The sequence below is a fragment of the Bolinopsis microptera genome, chromosome 12 (assembly GCF_026151205.1).
Source record: "Bolinopsis microptera isolate Bmic1 chromosome 12, MBARI_Bmic_1.0, whole genome shotgun sequence".
In the NCBI taxonomy this organism is placed as follows: Eukaryota; Metazoa; Ctenophora; class Tentaculata; order Lobata; family Bolinopsidae; genus Bolinopsis; species Bolinopsis microptera.
In genome coordinates, this window is record NC_087083.1 from 183,783 (window position 1) to 198,430 (window position 14,648).

Below are 14,648 nucleotides of genomic sequence, written 5' to 3' on the forward strand. Positions count from 1 at the left end.
GCAAATATCGACGAGACAACTTTTATGTGCAAAACTTGACGGCGGTCGGCCCGGCCAAAGAAGCGCAAAAAACAGTTACTATGTCTAAAAACTGCACTGTTGTGGTAAGAATACAAAAATAAGGCCCCTTAATTTTAAAAATTATCGCTATTTACCCAGCGTATTCGCAAATGTGGTGTACAAAGCTTATGGAGGAGTAGTACCTTAGTACGAGACTATGTACGGACTACAAATCTTATTTCATTGGCGCAGTCGTAAATCGCTGTAAATTTTAAGAAACAATCTAGCACCGTAACTCAGAAACTCAATCATCACTCGATCAAGTGGTTTTAACATTGCGTACGATGACACCAAGGACAACTCCTGTGAAAGTTTTAAAAATAGAATCCTGGGTTATTTTCCTTCATTGTGGGTCCGAATGACGACTTATGTGACGTAGTCATGTGGCGGAAACACGGAAAAACTGTACGATATTATTTTTCAAAGCTTGAACAGTGAACACGTGCGTCCTTGCAAATCCATGAGAATTTCTGAGTTTTTACGGTCAGCACCAAAATTTGAAGTTATGAACATTTCAAGCCGGAGGAACATATTTGCTCCGGAAAATTATGCAAATAATTATTAAGTATAATATACATATTAATTAACATATAATTAATTATATATTAATATACATATTAAAGTACACAGTATTAAACAGACAACAGTATAGTGTAGTAACGGTAGTGTAGTAATTAGGGGTTGTATCACAAATCCATATAAGATCCCTTGTATAAATTCATTGATGAGTGCTGCCTGATAAGAGAGTTCTGCAGAATACTTATATACTTTGTAAATAAAGTATAGCTCTTAATTATGTGTATATTTTTATAGTTATCTATAATATTATGTACTGCTTGTATTTATGTTTAATAGTTTATAGATATGTTCACGTAATTCTATAGTTATGTATTATACAGCAAATATGTGAAATAATCGAGATAGCGATGGAAGAATATATCGTTTCACGGTACATATAAGCATAAATAGAACAAACCAATCATCGGTGGCAAATGATTAACTTGTTTGATTTTATAGTATTGGTTATGTTCATACGTTTTTACTTTTTAAGTTACGTGCATGATTTTCTTAATAATTACACGTATAATTAGTTCAATAAAAATCAGTCAAACAAATTTTTGCCATTAATTCCCAATAAATTTGATATTTAAAGGAAGCCTAATGCGTACTAGTATCATTGTCACGAAGAGCTGTGAAAGCTGTATAATTGCTGTGCACTATTAGTCACATTAAGCAGCAACTCAGTAAAAGTTGTATACGGCAGTATTTGGATTATAATTGTATTAAGGGTAATAGAACTAGCAGTATACTTACGTGTTATGCCCTATACGGTATAGAGCATTACAATTTATACGTATAATATATGTTTATATTAGTATAATATGTGTTTGCATAATACACATCAGTCATAAAGTAACTTACCCTTTTTAGTGGATCCGTCAGACCATTTGGGCTGTGGATGAGGTGTTTGGAGAGGTAAACTACCCTTTTACTCTGCAGACTCTTTACCTCTGAAAAGGAGCACGTGTTATGACGTCACACCACGTGTTACTATCGGGTATATATTTAACAATTTAATAATTTAATTAATGATAATTCAATAAGTTTGGCGGTGTTATACTTATACGACCTGATTAAGTCGTGTAGTTTTATTGATCTCATTTTATGATTTTTTTTAATAGACTTGATCAGTGGCGTTGTCAATTAAGTTTTTCAAAATTGTCCCACATTCAAACGACGATTTGGCCCCCCCCCCCCCCCCCCCCCCGCACAGCGGGGTCAGCGGGGCCCTTCGTTACGCCACTGGACTTGATGACAATTTTCTAATGAAGGTAAAGGTTTAAATCAACTTTACTTCCATTCCTATGCTTTGATTTCTGTCGCTGTATTTATATTGCCTGCCATCTATAAAAAAAATAGTTGTATGGCAGATAGTAATGTGCAAGAATATGAGTCGGACAATTCAGTCCGTAGGACGATGAGACTACCAGATCCCGGGATGGGACTAAAAAATCAGCATCAGACAACGCAAAGATTCCCCGCGTAGATATTTAGAGACTGTATAGGCAGACTGGTGTAAAGCTGTAGTGTTCCACTTCTCCACACCTATATGAATCACTTCAGTAGGTTTTGCTAGATTGTAGTTCAAACTGTAGCAGATTCAGCCTAGACTATAATGGTAGTCTAGGTAGGATTTACTGATGGTGCGGCGGAGTCTAACAGAATCTGCTATTTCCAGTAAAGACCTACAAAGTATGCCAAAAATAGTAACATAATATCTGGCTGAAGCTGTCATGATAAGTGTCAGGCGTTTCATTAAAATTGACTGTTATGTGTCCCATCCAACACAATGTAAGTAACTTACTCCTTTTAAAGTCAACAATAATTTGCAGCACTGAAGTCGTCTGGAACAATACCATAGTAAGTTCCTCCCAACCAGGACAAACACTCAAGTCACATATTTTAGTGTATTAATTGGGACTGATAAAAGTGTCAAATAGAACGATTGTTAATTTTAATGCAGTACAGCACTTTGTTGTAAAAGAAAGCACATACACAGAAGTTCTTAATAACAAATAGTGTAAACACAACGCTGCTATCTAAGTTTTATCTAAAAAGCAGAATCATAAGGCTTGCATTCTGCACCAATTTGCCCTATCAAAAGCAATATTTATTTGATGATTTAAGTCATAAATATCATTACGAAACATATTTCGGTTACTTAAGTCACCCTTTATCAAAAAAGAAAACACCCACAGGATAGTATCAGTATATGGGTACACACTAAATCATCAGAAGAGCTTTATCAATGAAAGCAACAGAAACAAAGACATAAAGAAACAATGATACTAACACTATTTGCAGGCAGTAATGTATAGGGCAAATAAGAATTACGCTGCAATCAATATCAAAATCATCAAATAAGAATTAAGAACGATGTTAATAATTACTCTACAATGTATTAGTAAAAATCACTAAATGAGACTGACGATAAAACACAAATTGCATTACAACAATATACAAATTTATCTATCGGCTCCGATATACTTATAACGATCCGACTCAATGCAACAAAAGCACCATGATCACAGTCCTAAAAAGGCTGTGCACTCCAAACAAAAGCCTGGGACAGCCCCTCTACATCGTCACTAAAAGAATTCATAGTTCGAGCAGTACTTATAATCAACACATGCTCTGAAAAATGCACATAAGTGATACAAATGCACATACCTTAATGGACGTTATACTTATTTGACCGGACATCCCGTGAACGGACATAATTTTCAACGGACATTAAAACGAACGCTCAAAGGCATTCATTTAATGTATTGAATTGAACTACTTTAGCGGGCAGTATTTGAACGGACATTATAATAAACGCTAGGGCTTTTAGCGTACAATCAATGTTCAAATAAAATCTGATAAGGTAAGTGATGCAAATAGCTATAATAGCTGTTAGCTATATAGTTATGTGAGTGAATGTGAGCCCTTATATACGCAACAAATTGTTCGGTACATTTCAAAATAGTCGTTGAGCGAGTTCATATCACGAACCATGTATCAATAAAGAATTCAAAACTTGTATTCAGTTCAGATTTGGCTCCAAAAGGAATCAGATGAGTGCCCATTTAAAAGGTTTGGCGGGCGTGGAGATTGTATTTTAATTCCATTAGCCAGCTTGTGACGAAGGCAGTGACGATTTTCCGTTTCTGTAACTAACTATCATCGTGTGACAAATACTGTGACGATTTTACAAGGATCACCCAGGTGTAACATTTGTATTTTCATAATCCTAGTATCCTTAAAAGCTTAAATAACCGTTATCGTTACTTTGCAATGTAGAGTTTCGCGGTTATACTTATAGGCCTCTGTTTTTTACTTGATGAGAAGTAAAATCCCATTTCACAACCCATTATAGCTTACGCATCAATAATGTGCAATTATGAATTAACCATAATAAATGGAAGCTCTCAGCTGTATGGGATCAGGTTAAATGACCCTTAATTCTCCTCGCAATTTATTCTCCCACTTATTTGCTGGCTTGACCACTCACTTCGGTTTTTTTATTGTCAAGGGCGTGAAAGCCATTAGCCGTCATTTGTATAAAGGTGTTAAATTGACTCAGTGAATAATTTCACCGAGTCAATCTGATTAAGTCGTGTACTAGTGTTATTGATCCTCATTTCCCTTCATTAGAATATTGTCATCACTCAGTCTATTCAGACAAACCAGAAATTTTCTTGAAAGAATCACTGAGTCAGTGTAATATAGATAATGAATATTTATTTTATTTATTTATTAATGAATATATAGATTTATTAATGAATATATAGATTTTGAAGGTAGTGAATAGTGAATAGTGATAAACTAAGCTTTAGCTTAACTGCTAAGTGTTCACCTTAATAATTGCAACTAACTATGTCTCATTCGAAAAATTTCAGAGTTTTCAGAGTGTTATGTAGTGGATTTTTAAATTAAATAACTCAAACTCCTAAATGAATGGCCTAAACTGCACCCTGCAGCAGAATATAAATAGATACGTAAATACATATATCTAAAAATAGATTATAGATAAACTACTTTACTAAGTTGTAATGTGCATTTTATACCTGACTATAATGATATAAAGTACAATAATTAATTGTATACTATAGCTAGCTTGATTATACCCAAATAAGAAAGCAGTATAACGTATGTTAAATTCAATCAAGTGTACTCAATTAATTAATTGTGTGTTATATACTTATTAATATATATTATACACTTATTAATAGTAAGTCCTTCAATAACTAATGTCACTAAGTAGTCAATACAATAATTAATTCTATATATTATTATAATAATATAATATTATATTATAATATTATTTTCCTCACCTAAAGAAGCTGTATCGTAGTCTGATATCGTATTATCATCTTCTATAAGGAGACGCATTTCTCTGAAAAAGAAATAGTTAATTGTATTAGTATTCTAGTTTATTAACCCACAATTGTACTTATAGTTAAAGAAATAAGGATACTTAGCAAATAAATTGGTTAGTTTTATCTCAATTACAGGTGCTTCAATTTTGACGGAATATTTGAAGCTTAAGATGAAAAATCAAAAGTGCTATCTGAATTAATTGAGATGAAAATGTCGCATGATAACTGATAAGAAAACCGTCAAGATCCCCTTTACAAACGATGTAACACGATTAACCGAGCTAGCTATTAATTGAAAAACAAAAAATCAACACGTTCCACAGCCGACTGTAATTTAGTCGTCATGGAGGATTCTAAAAACGAACTGTACCGGCTTAGAATTACAAAAGTATTAGTATTACAGAAGTGCATGGGCTTATCAGTTGAATTGAAGTATAATACAAAGAGGACAAATTTGATGGAAAATGGGACACGTTTGAGCGGCACGTGCTATAATATCATTTGTGATGTAGGTGAAGAAAAGATGCAGCTCCTGCCAGATCTGATCAAACCATTTAATGGGTTATTTATAGTGATCGCTGATCTGCACAATTTGGAGCTGAAACTGAAATCATTTCGGACAACATATTTACATACATGATACATATATACTGGGTAGCTGCAAATAAAAGATTGTACTGGATAGCTGTAAATACAAGTAGAGTTTATGGATCAACAGAATTTAGTCAGTGCGTGGTAAAATACATAAAATTTACATAAAACTTAGAATTCATATCCCGACTGATCGCGCATGTACATATATCAGCCTGTACGATACAAGGCCAAATTCCGATGAAGATTTAATAATGATGGGAAGCCTTAAAATTGTTTCAAAGAATGAAGGAATGATAAAGTTTCATGTTTCTTTCCGGTTGAATCAGTGATGGAGATTTCAAGTTCATACTGTTAATATACATTAAATCACACGCTGATCTAGTATTGGGATTTGGGTCATGGGGACTATAATCGTATTAAGATCACGTGATCAATTAACAATTATTAGTGAGTCCTATAGTGCAAACTCGTGTGGTTGGTCGTAAACTGAATTACACTAAATTGATTCGAGTCGAATTTAAAAGATACAAATCATGGATGCAATGCCAATTCTGTGAAAACTTATACTCGAAAGACCCGTCCGTAAGCTATCTAAAACTGCGACTGAGTCAAAAACAAAAAATATTGTAAAAATTCATGTGATGAATAGGTTTTACAAATTTATTAACATGTGTATATTTATGGTAGCATGTACTAATACTAACATTCTCTACATTTCGTGGGAAAATTTTGAGGATTTCGCATGAGAAAAGAAAAAACTAAACTACTTTTGGAGAAAATTTCCAGAAATACACCAGAAGACATTTAATTTACAGTAAGCAGCAATTTGCTGTCAGTTTGTGTTGTTCGATGCTTGATTAAACTAGTAACTTCTCACACCAGTTACGTAATATTTTTCAACATGGATCTCAACTCAAATACGAGACTTTTGTAAAATTTGTAAATAAATCAAATGAAATTCACAGAGAAAAATTTGCTTTAGACACCATTACTTAGACTTGTGAAGCACTTTACATAACATAAAAAAGTAACATCATCAAAGTAAGTAGACGATTACAAACAGCTCCCGTTACATATATTTTTATAACTTATAAACATATTTTGGCAGCTTTTACTTGTTCTGAAGCTGCTACGTTACCAAGCTACGTTGTTGTATATTGTGTGATATGAATAATGTCACCTTCAGACGCTCAAAGAGGCAGTAATATTAGTGACCAATATGTTGACATTCTATACGACATACTACATAGCATACTACATATTATATACGCTTATAAAAGTATAAAGGTAAAGAGCTTACCCAAATGACGTCGGTATCATATCTTCAGTTGATGTGATTAAAACTTAGGCGACATTAGTAGGGAACTTAAAAAGGAACTTAACAGTAACACTTAAGCAATGTTCCAAATAATTTTACTTCAGCAACTTTTGAACTCGTAATTATTGGAGCGACTGCAGCGGTCAAAATAAAGCTTTAGTATATAAGGACTAAGGAGCACGTTTTGTAATTGTTAATTGTCACACATCCAACGTTGTCTATACAAAAACAACTGTAAGTTTGATAACACTTGTTCTAATTCTAAAAATGAGCTGAGAAATAACACCTCGGAGATGTTTAAGGAAACAAAATAGACGTACTTATATAATATGTTTAATGTATAAGAAAGTTTTGAATTATTATAGGGAGTGATAGGTGCTCAATTATATGCCCGTATAACTCAGCACAATTATACTTCGTGTTAATTAAAAGAAATTAGAGAACGCCGGCAATATAGTATATGGTTGATTGGAAGTCGGAATTCTGCTAATGGCTCCGACATTGTAATCATAATTTTGTTGCGTAATTTACACGTTGTTCATTAACTGCACTGTACTTGAATGTTTTGTGAAACCTACGTCCTGAATATGATTGCTTAAGTTTGATTCCCAACGACACATTCTATACGTGTCTAATATAGATGACAACTTGACAACATACCTCATACTACGACACTATAATATGTAGTATGGCTTTTTATCTATGATCAGAGTATGTAATGATGTATTTTATTCCCATATGTTCATTTACTCAGATGCAGACGTCATTCAACGAACTGTGAGGCTAAGGCCCCAAGAATTAAAAGGAATATCATTGATGCTTATCGGAATGTATTATAGGTACGTAGCTTCCCTAAAGTATTCCAAAAATTCCTAGCACTAATTCAAAAAATGTAACGACTTCTAACTCTACTCACGATGCATCCAGAACAGAGTTTGACTTCAAGTCAGTCCTCTTCAGCTTCCTCTTGTTCCACGCTCCCCCTACACGTGCACGTTTACCGTTTAACCGCGCCACAACTCGTCCCGTCACCCCACTTTCTACGTGTTGTAACACAGGAGGAGACACCACGGTAGTTTCCTCCCCACTGCTTGACTCATGTGTAATGTAGTCAGTGTTAGTACCGCTAGGAGAGGAGACACATATCACAGGGGCTAATCTAGGGATCTTTATGGAAGATTTCTTTGTAGGTTCGAGTGTTCCACTGAAAGTGTATTCCATCATATCTAGTTTAGGGTAGGGTGATGTTTTGTTGGAGGTGGGAGAAGGGGCTCGGTTTGTTATCGGTACAATCCCGGCAGCTACCGTCCCATATGATTCTGATAAATTATTGTCCTTACATTCTCTGATCACACTCTCTGTCTTTACCAATGTCTTATAAGCGTCTGAACCCTCATTGTCATCACTATCCCAGGAGTCTATATCAACAACAATGACAGTCGGGGCATTAAGCTCAACTCCTTCGTCCACAGACCGCCTCTTCCGCTCCACAGACCGCCTCTTCCGCTCCAAAGGGGGAGTGTTTGGGACGATTAAAGAGGGTCTTCCGGAGGGACAACTAGCACATGACGGATCAGTTCCCGCACAGCACAGCACTATCTTACTGAAAAAACTCCTCATTTTTATATCAACCTTTCTCTTCTGTGAGAACCGCACCATTACATTGTAGATGTGATCACTGTATCCAATATACGTTGGATCCACGGTTGATTGATAATTCAAGCAAATACAACTGGCCAACTGAACGATGAAATCATTGCCTGACGACAAACTGCACAACAAGAAAATCTGGCCAAGTTAAACGAAAAGCTATTAGTATTACGATATACTCGCGTCGAACTGAATTTGAACTGCAATAGTTCGTAAATAATGTGATTTAAAGGCAGACATGGTATTATTTGCCACTGGGTGACGCTCACGTCATCCACCAAATTAGTTGCTCTTTTGGTATAGAACCACTGATAAGTACCATACAATTATTGGCATTTACAAATCCTAACCACCAGTAATAACCACGGTGCAGATATTAGATAAATCATAGTTATGACGCTATTAAACCATTTCTGGCAGGAGAGTCATCAGTCATGACCATATATGGGCTTCACGTGGGGACGTATTCCCCGACTGGTGAATCCTGACCATTTTGTGTGGTTTCACATGTCTACTTGAATTAAATGTTGTTACATGTTATGGTGGTGGAATTTGGCCAGATATATAATGCTGTGGTGGAGGTTTAAGAAAATGTAATTTGTGGTAACTTGGTGGAAGTTGCACACGTTTGGTATATCAAAACACGTATATTAAAAATACTGTTGATGTGTATTCATGCAGTTTATAAAAGATGTATATATAAACACTGCTGTTATTTAGTGCAATAGTTAATCAATTAGTCTAACATTGACATATAAATGACGTAAAGATTTCTAATATGTGAAAAATTACCTTTATTAAGAACTTTCGTTGAGTTGAGGAATGTCTATTCCAATGTCTATCCTAAATCTATCCTAAAATCTATCCTAATATAAAATAAATCCTAAAGCTAATACCTATATCCTAAAGTTTTCCTAAAAATGCGGCAGAGCGGACAAAAAGCCAACGTCTGACAGCAATGAATACATCTAATTAAAAATATAGTTCAACTATTTCCATCCATAGCATGAATATTTGGTTGCTATGTAACGCGCACCATCACCACCTGATGTAAGCTAAGTTTAAGGTTCTGAAGCGCTATCATCACATCCGAAGAGCTTCTCACACAATTGCCGGATGTTGAACCAGGCTTCTGACTATCTGGAGGGTTGGTGTGGCTTCCCAAAATGGCATCATCATCTGGGCTGATTCCTTATATGGACATGTAATTAGTTTTATATAAGAACTATAAGCTTCCTGGATATGCGAGACCTTAAGTTTTTGTAGTATTTTTATTAGTCTCTATTATTGACGTCTACTAACGTGTCAACAGCTCATGTTTTTCAGTTAATAGTCAGTATATTTGGATAGATTGCACGTGTGTTATATTAAGCTGAGAGATATTAATAGTTATAGTTCACAGGACGGGAAGCCGTGGAAATTAACAGCTTCAACAGGAAATTGAAAACCAAAAGACACTGTCGGAAACTCGGCTGGTTCAGCTTCACCGCGATTATATTTGGAGACCATGCTTATTGCTTCTCTACTGCAGTACCACATGTTAACAAGGGACAGTAGTAACATATGTTATCAGATTCAGATCATAGTGCGACAATTTATTTTAAAGTTTCCGTTCAATCGATAAAGGAACACTGAATCGTTCAAAACCGCCAAATCGGTGAAATTAGTCTTTGACTTATACAAGCCCTTTGATGTTTTCTCCATAGCAAAGCCGCTGTAAAGGTTTAAAGCCGATGTGGACGTCTGAAGGTTCTTCGTTTGTTGTGATGGACAATGAAATACTTTTAGAAGGAATTGAGATAAAACAAGTGTATATCTATGGGTCGTAACTGAAATATCGGCATTCGGCTGTGCCGAATAAAATCATATTCTTACCTTTTAAGACTATTTTGAGCCTATTTCCAACGACGAAAATGATTGATATATATTTTGCCACAACCTTTTGTTTCTGTTATGAACCTATATCTTTGTCTTTCACCTTTTTATCTTTTGTCCACTTTCATATATTCCCTCTTGTTTCTATTGACCCTCTGACCCTCTGACCCTCTGACCCTCTGACCCTCTGACCCTCTGACCCTCTGACCCTCTGACCCTCTGACCCTCTGACCCTCTGACCCTCTGACCCTCTGACCCTCTGACCCTCTGACCCTCTGACCCTCTGACCCTCTGACCCTCTGACCCTCTGACCCTCTGACCCTCTGACCCTCTGACCCTCTGACCCTCTGACCCTCTGACCCTCTGACCCTCTGACCCTCTGACCCTCTGACCCTCTGACCCTCTGACCCTCTGACCCTCTGACCCTCTGACCCTCTGACCCTCTGACCCTCTGACCCTCTGACCCTCTGACCCTCTGACCCTCTGACCCTCTGACCCTCTGACCCTCTGACCCTCTGACCCTCTGACCCTCTGACCCTCTGACCCTCTGACCCTCTGACCCTCTGACCCTCTGACCCTCTGACCCTCTGACCCTCTGACCCTCTGACCCTCTGACCCTCTGACCCTCTGACCCTCTGACCCTCTGACCCTCTGACCCTCTGACCCTCTGACCCTCTGACCCTCTGACCCTCTGACCCTCTGACCCTCTGACCCTCTGACCCTCTGACCCTCTGACCCTCTGACCCTCTGACCCTCTGACCCTCTGACCCTCTGACCCTCTGACCCTCTGACCCTCTGACCCTCTGACCCTCTGACCCTCTGACCCTCTGACCCTCTGACCCTCTGACCCTCTGACCCTCTGACCCTCTGACCCTCTGACCCTCTGACCCTCTGACCCTCTGACCCTCTGACCCTCTGACCCTCTGACCTTCTGACCCTCTGACCCTCTGACCCTCTGACCCTCTGACCCACTGACCCTAAGGGATTGTATAAACGCGTCCGTAATGTAAAAACCCAGCTAGTATTTTAAAATGCCGTCATTTTTATAGAAAAACATGTTACATTCCAACTGCCGTCAAACGTTGAGGAATACGAATGCATTTTTAGGGAATGACGACCTATTATAATTAACTGAATTAGAAGCCCTGAGCTATGTGGCTCGCGCTCGGTATATTTGTAACTTAGTAAGTTATTTGACTAAAAATTCTATTTGTGTAGTAAGTTAGTGATATCTGATGATTTGTAATCGAAGTTTGGCATTTGATGTGGTGCGATGATGAAAGTATAATTTTATTTTGTATCAAATACTTTTCAAATTATACAGACTACAGCAATAAATGTTCATAAAGTAGAATTACCAGCATGAGATAGCGGACAGTGCAAACCGTTACAAATATATTTACTTTTGATATCCACGTTTCAATTGTTAAAAATAAAAGTCCCAAGAATAAGATTGTAATCCTTGGTACAAAATTATTGTACTCAACTATCAAGACGTACTCAAAACGTGAATAAAAAACAAAACTGAGTTTAATAATAATATAATTTGAAACTCTCGTCAAATAATACAGAAGTACACAACAAGGAAGCATGAATAAAATTAATGGCGACAAAGAATGTGTAGGCTGGGAAAATGATCAGGCTATTCTAGCTCAAACTTAGCTCTCCTTCAAAGTTTTACCAGTTTTTCTTTTGTACTGGCAAATTCCTTGTTAATAAGTTTCACGTCTTTGTGTTCTCGGAGTCATGCCCTCACCACATCATGACCAATATCACTAACTCACTAATTTCTATACGGCTACTATATAAGGGGCGGAATTTGTTAACATACCAGCATGGCAGCTCTATTAATTGTGCGTCAACTAATTATATCCATTATAGCCACATTCGGGAGCTTTTGCTTTCGATGTAATGAGAGACAATCTACACTAGCTTCAAAAGTTTGAGCTGGAAGATCAAACAATTGGATATGTCATCAAATTCGGCCCTCGGCGCGAGACTGGCGATGATAATAATACTTCTAGATAAATATACAATGTAGTTGAGATCTCAGCTGTTAGCTGAAGAGTATTTGTGAAAAGTACCAGACGTTAATCGGTCTAGGATGATACTCAGACTCTAATAACTTTTTCAGCTGTTCACAGTTCATAGCTTATTCGACTGGTAGCTGTTAAGTTTCAAAAATGCTAAAAAAGATAATTCGCCGACAACTGTAATGCTGAACTCAGCAACTTCTCCACTACTTCTACAGAACGTCTGTACAACTTCTCCGGCCTCCGCTACTTCTACAGAACGTCTGTACAACTTCTCCGCTACTTCTACAGAACGTCTGTACAATTTCTCCGCTACTTCTACAGAACGTCTGTACAACTTCTCCACTACTTCGTTGCCTCTCATCTGGAACAGTTTTCTGAGCTTTGCTACACTTATAGAATCTGGACATAAGCTAAGAATTTTACAAATATCAGCTTCTTCAAGAATCACTACTAGTACTAACTGCACTTTGATTGAACATCTTGTATTTCTACCCTAACGACTCAAATTAAAAATTTGCGATAAACTTTGTTCGTTGGTCGAATTTTTTTATCAGAAATAGAAAATTAAGGGTTTTTGAGTTGTCTGAAGTGAAAATATAGTGGGAGTGGATTTGAACGTTGTAGAAGAAGTGCATCTTGAAATTTTAGATTGGTCTCTCTTGGAGGCCCTTTATATTTGAACCAACCCTTGAGCGACCCTTAAAATATCGTGCATGTCAGGGTTTGCTTTGAAGAATGTTGCTCGAATTGCCAGTAGATGATAATCCTAGGCAGTGTAATTAATCATTCCCACTTTGAAACGGTCGATCAATAAGTGATGTAACGAATGTCAACGTTAACCCTAATTATATTACTATAATTAGCCTTAATAACAGTTTCAAAAGCTAGTAAGTCGTGTCTAATTTAAGGTTAAGACTGGATCTGGAAGAGCCATTTTGGGGCCAATTTAAATATTTCCAACGGGATTCTGTTGAACAAAAGACTCTACAGCCCCTGGATATCCTCATCCTCAATTATTGTGAAAAAGTAAAAAGGGTGACGGTTGTGCTTGCCAGCACTGTGAATCACTTTACCTATAGCTGTGATAAATAATGCATAATATGGAATGGAGAACATGCTATGCGGGCTCATAAGTCAACTTTAAGTGACTCCGTGATGGGTTTCTTTGTACAGAGAGTATATTGTATAATTGTAGCAGCATATGAGTCGCAAATCCCTTCACTTTATTGTGTGAAAAGCAAACCATCTAACTTTGAAATATTCCCGACGCCCCAAATCATCCAACAAATAACTTTAGCATTCGCCCAGTACTGCTGTACTGCTATACTGCTGAATAAAACATTTTGATAAAAACTCCTCACGAGTCGATGGGCCCCGTTCTCGTGTGGATTTATACTGAGAGGCAATGGGTTACATTGCACTCATCCAGTCAGAGTGACTCAGACTCAAGCATATTAAGCGCATATATAGTGATTAAGTGATCCCCTACGAAATATCCAGCTTAACTCAGTAGGTTGATTTCCATATTGATATTATATGGAAGGTTCTCTGTCTGGTCGAAGCCTCTATTAAGTCGTCACGTGACGAGATTGTTGCCACGTGATGAGATTGTTGCCACGTGACGAGATTGTTGCCACGTGATGAGATTTAACGCGTGGCTCACAACTTAACGCGGCTTAGTTCGCAGTAGCTTGATCTAGCTGAGAGCCCCCATAAACTCATAAAAGAAGGAGCGAGGATTGTGATGCCATAGGGCCGACTGGTCAGTATGGTCTCTTTGTTTTGTGATGGATCTAGAGGCCCTCCTGCTCGTAGCGTAAACGTTTATAGTCCTTATCGGTTGAGAGTATTGACAGAACAGCCGTTAAAGCCCAAGTTTTAGTTGATAAATGAATATATTCAGTGATATGTTAGCTGCAGTGAAACTAAAATCATAATTTATAACGCAATCAAATTTAACGTGCCTATTGTGGTTTTTTGACTGTTTATTTCCCCTGCGTTGTGTTTTTTCTTTACAGTTGGACTTATTTTCTTTTTCTTTTGATTTATATTTCTGTTAGCCGTTCGTTTGACTTTACATATTTCATATTTCATTAAATTTTTTAAAGGTTGCTGTTATGTTGTGTATTTTATGTGTTGGTATATCCTATCTGTGCAATTCAAAGATTCACCCAACTTGCTCCGATCTAAATT

At 37.0% G+C, this 14,648-nt stretch overlaps 1 protein-coding gene across 1 annotated transcript in view; it reads right to left on the bottom strand.

The window, feature by feature from the left end:
• Nucleotides 1-8,553, bottom strand: part of LOC134824469 (uncharacterized) — a 28,654-nt gene extending 20,101 nt beyond the window's left edge. Inside the window, exons 1-3 of the mRNA XM_063836374.1 lie at nucleotides 7,811-8,553; nucleotides 4,938-4,999; nucleotides 1,483-1,571 (exon numbers count right to left, since the gene is read on the bottom strand). Coding sequence (XP_063692444.1) covers nucleotides 1,483-1,571; nucleotides 4,938-4,999; nucleotides 7,811-8,553 — 894 coding nt within the window. The remainder of the gene's footprint in view (nucleotides 1-1,482; nucleotides 1,572-4,937; nucleotides 5,000-7,810) is intronic.
• Between the last annotated feature and the right edge of the window lie 6,095 nt (nucleotides 8,554-14,648).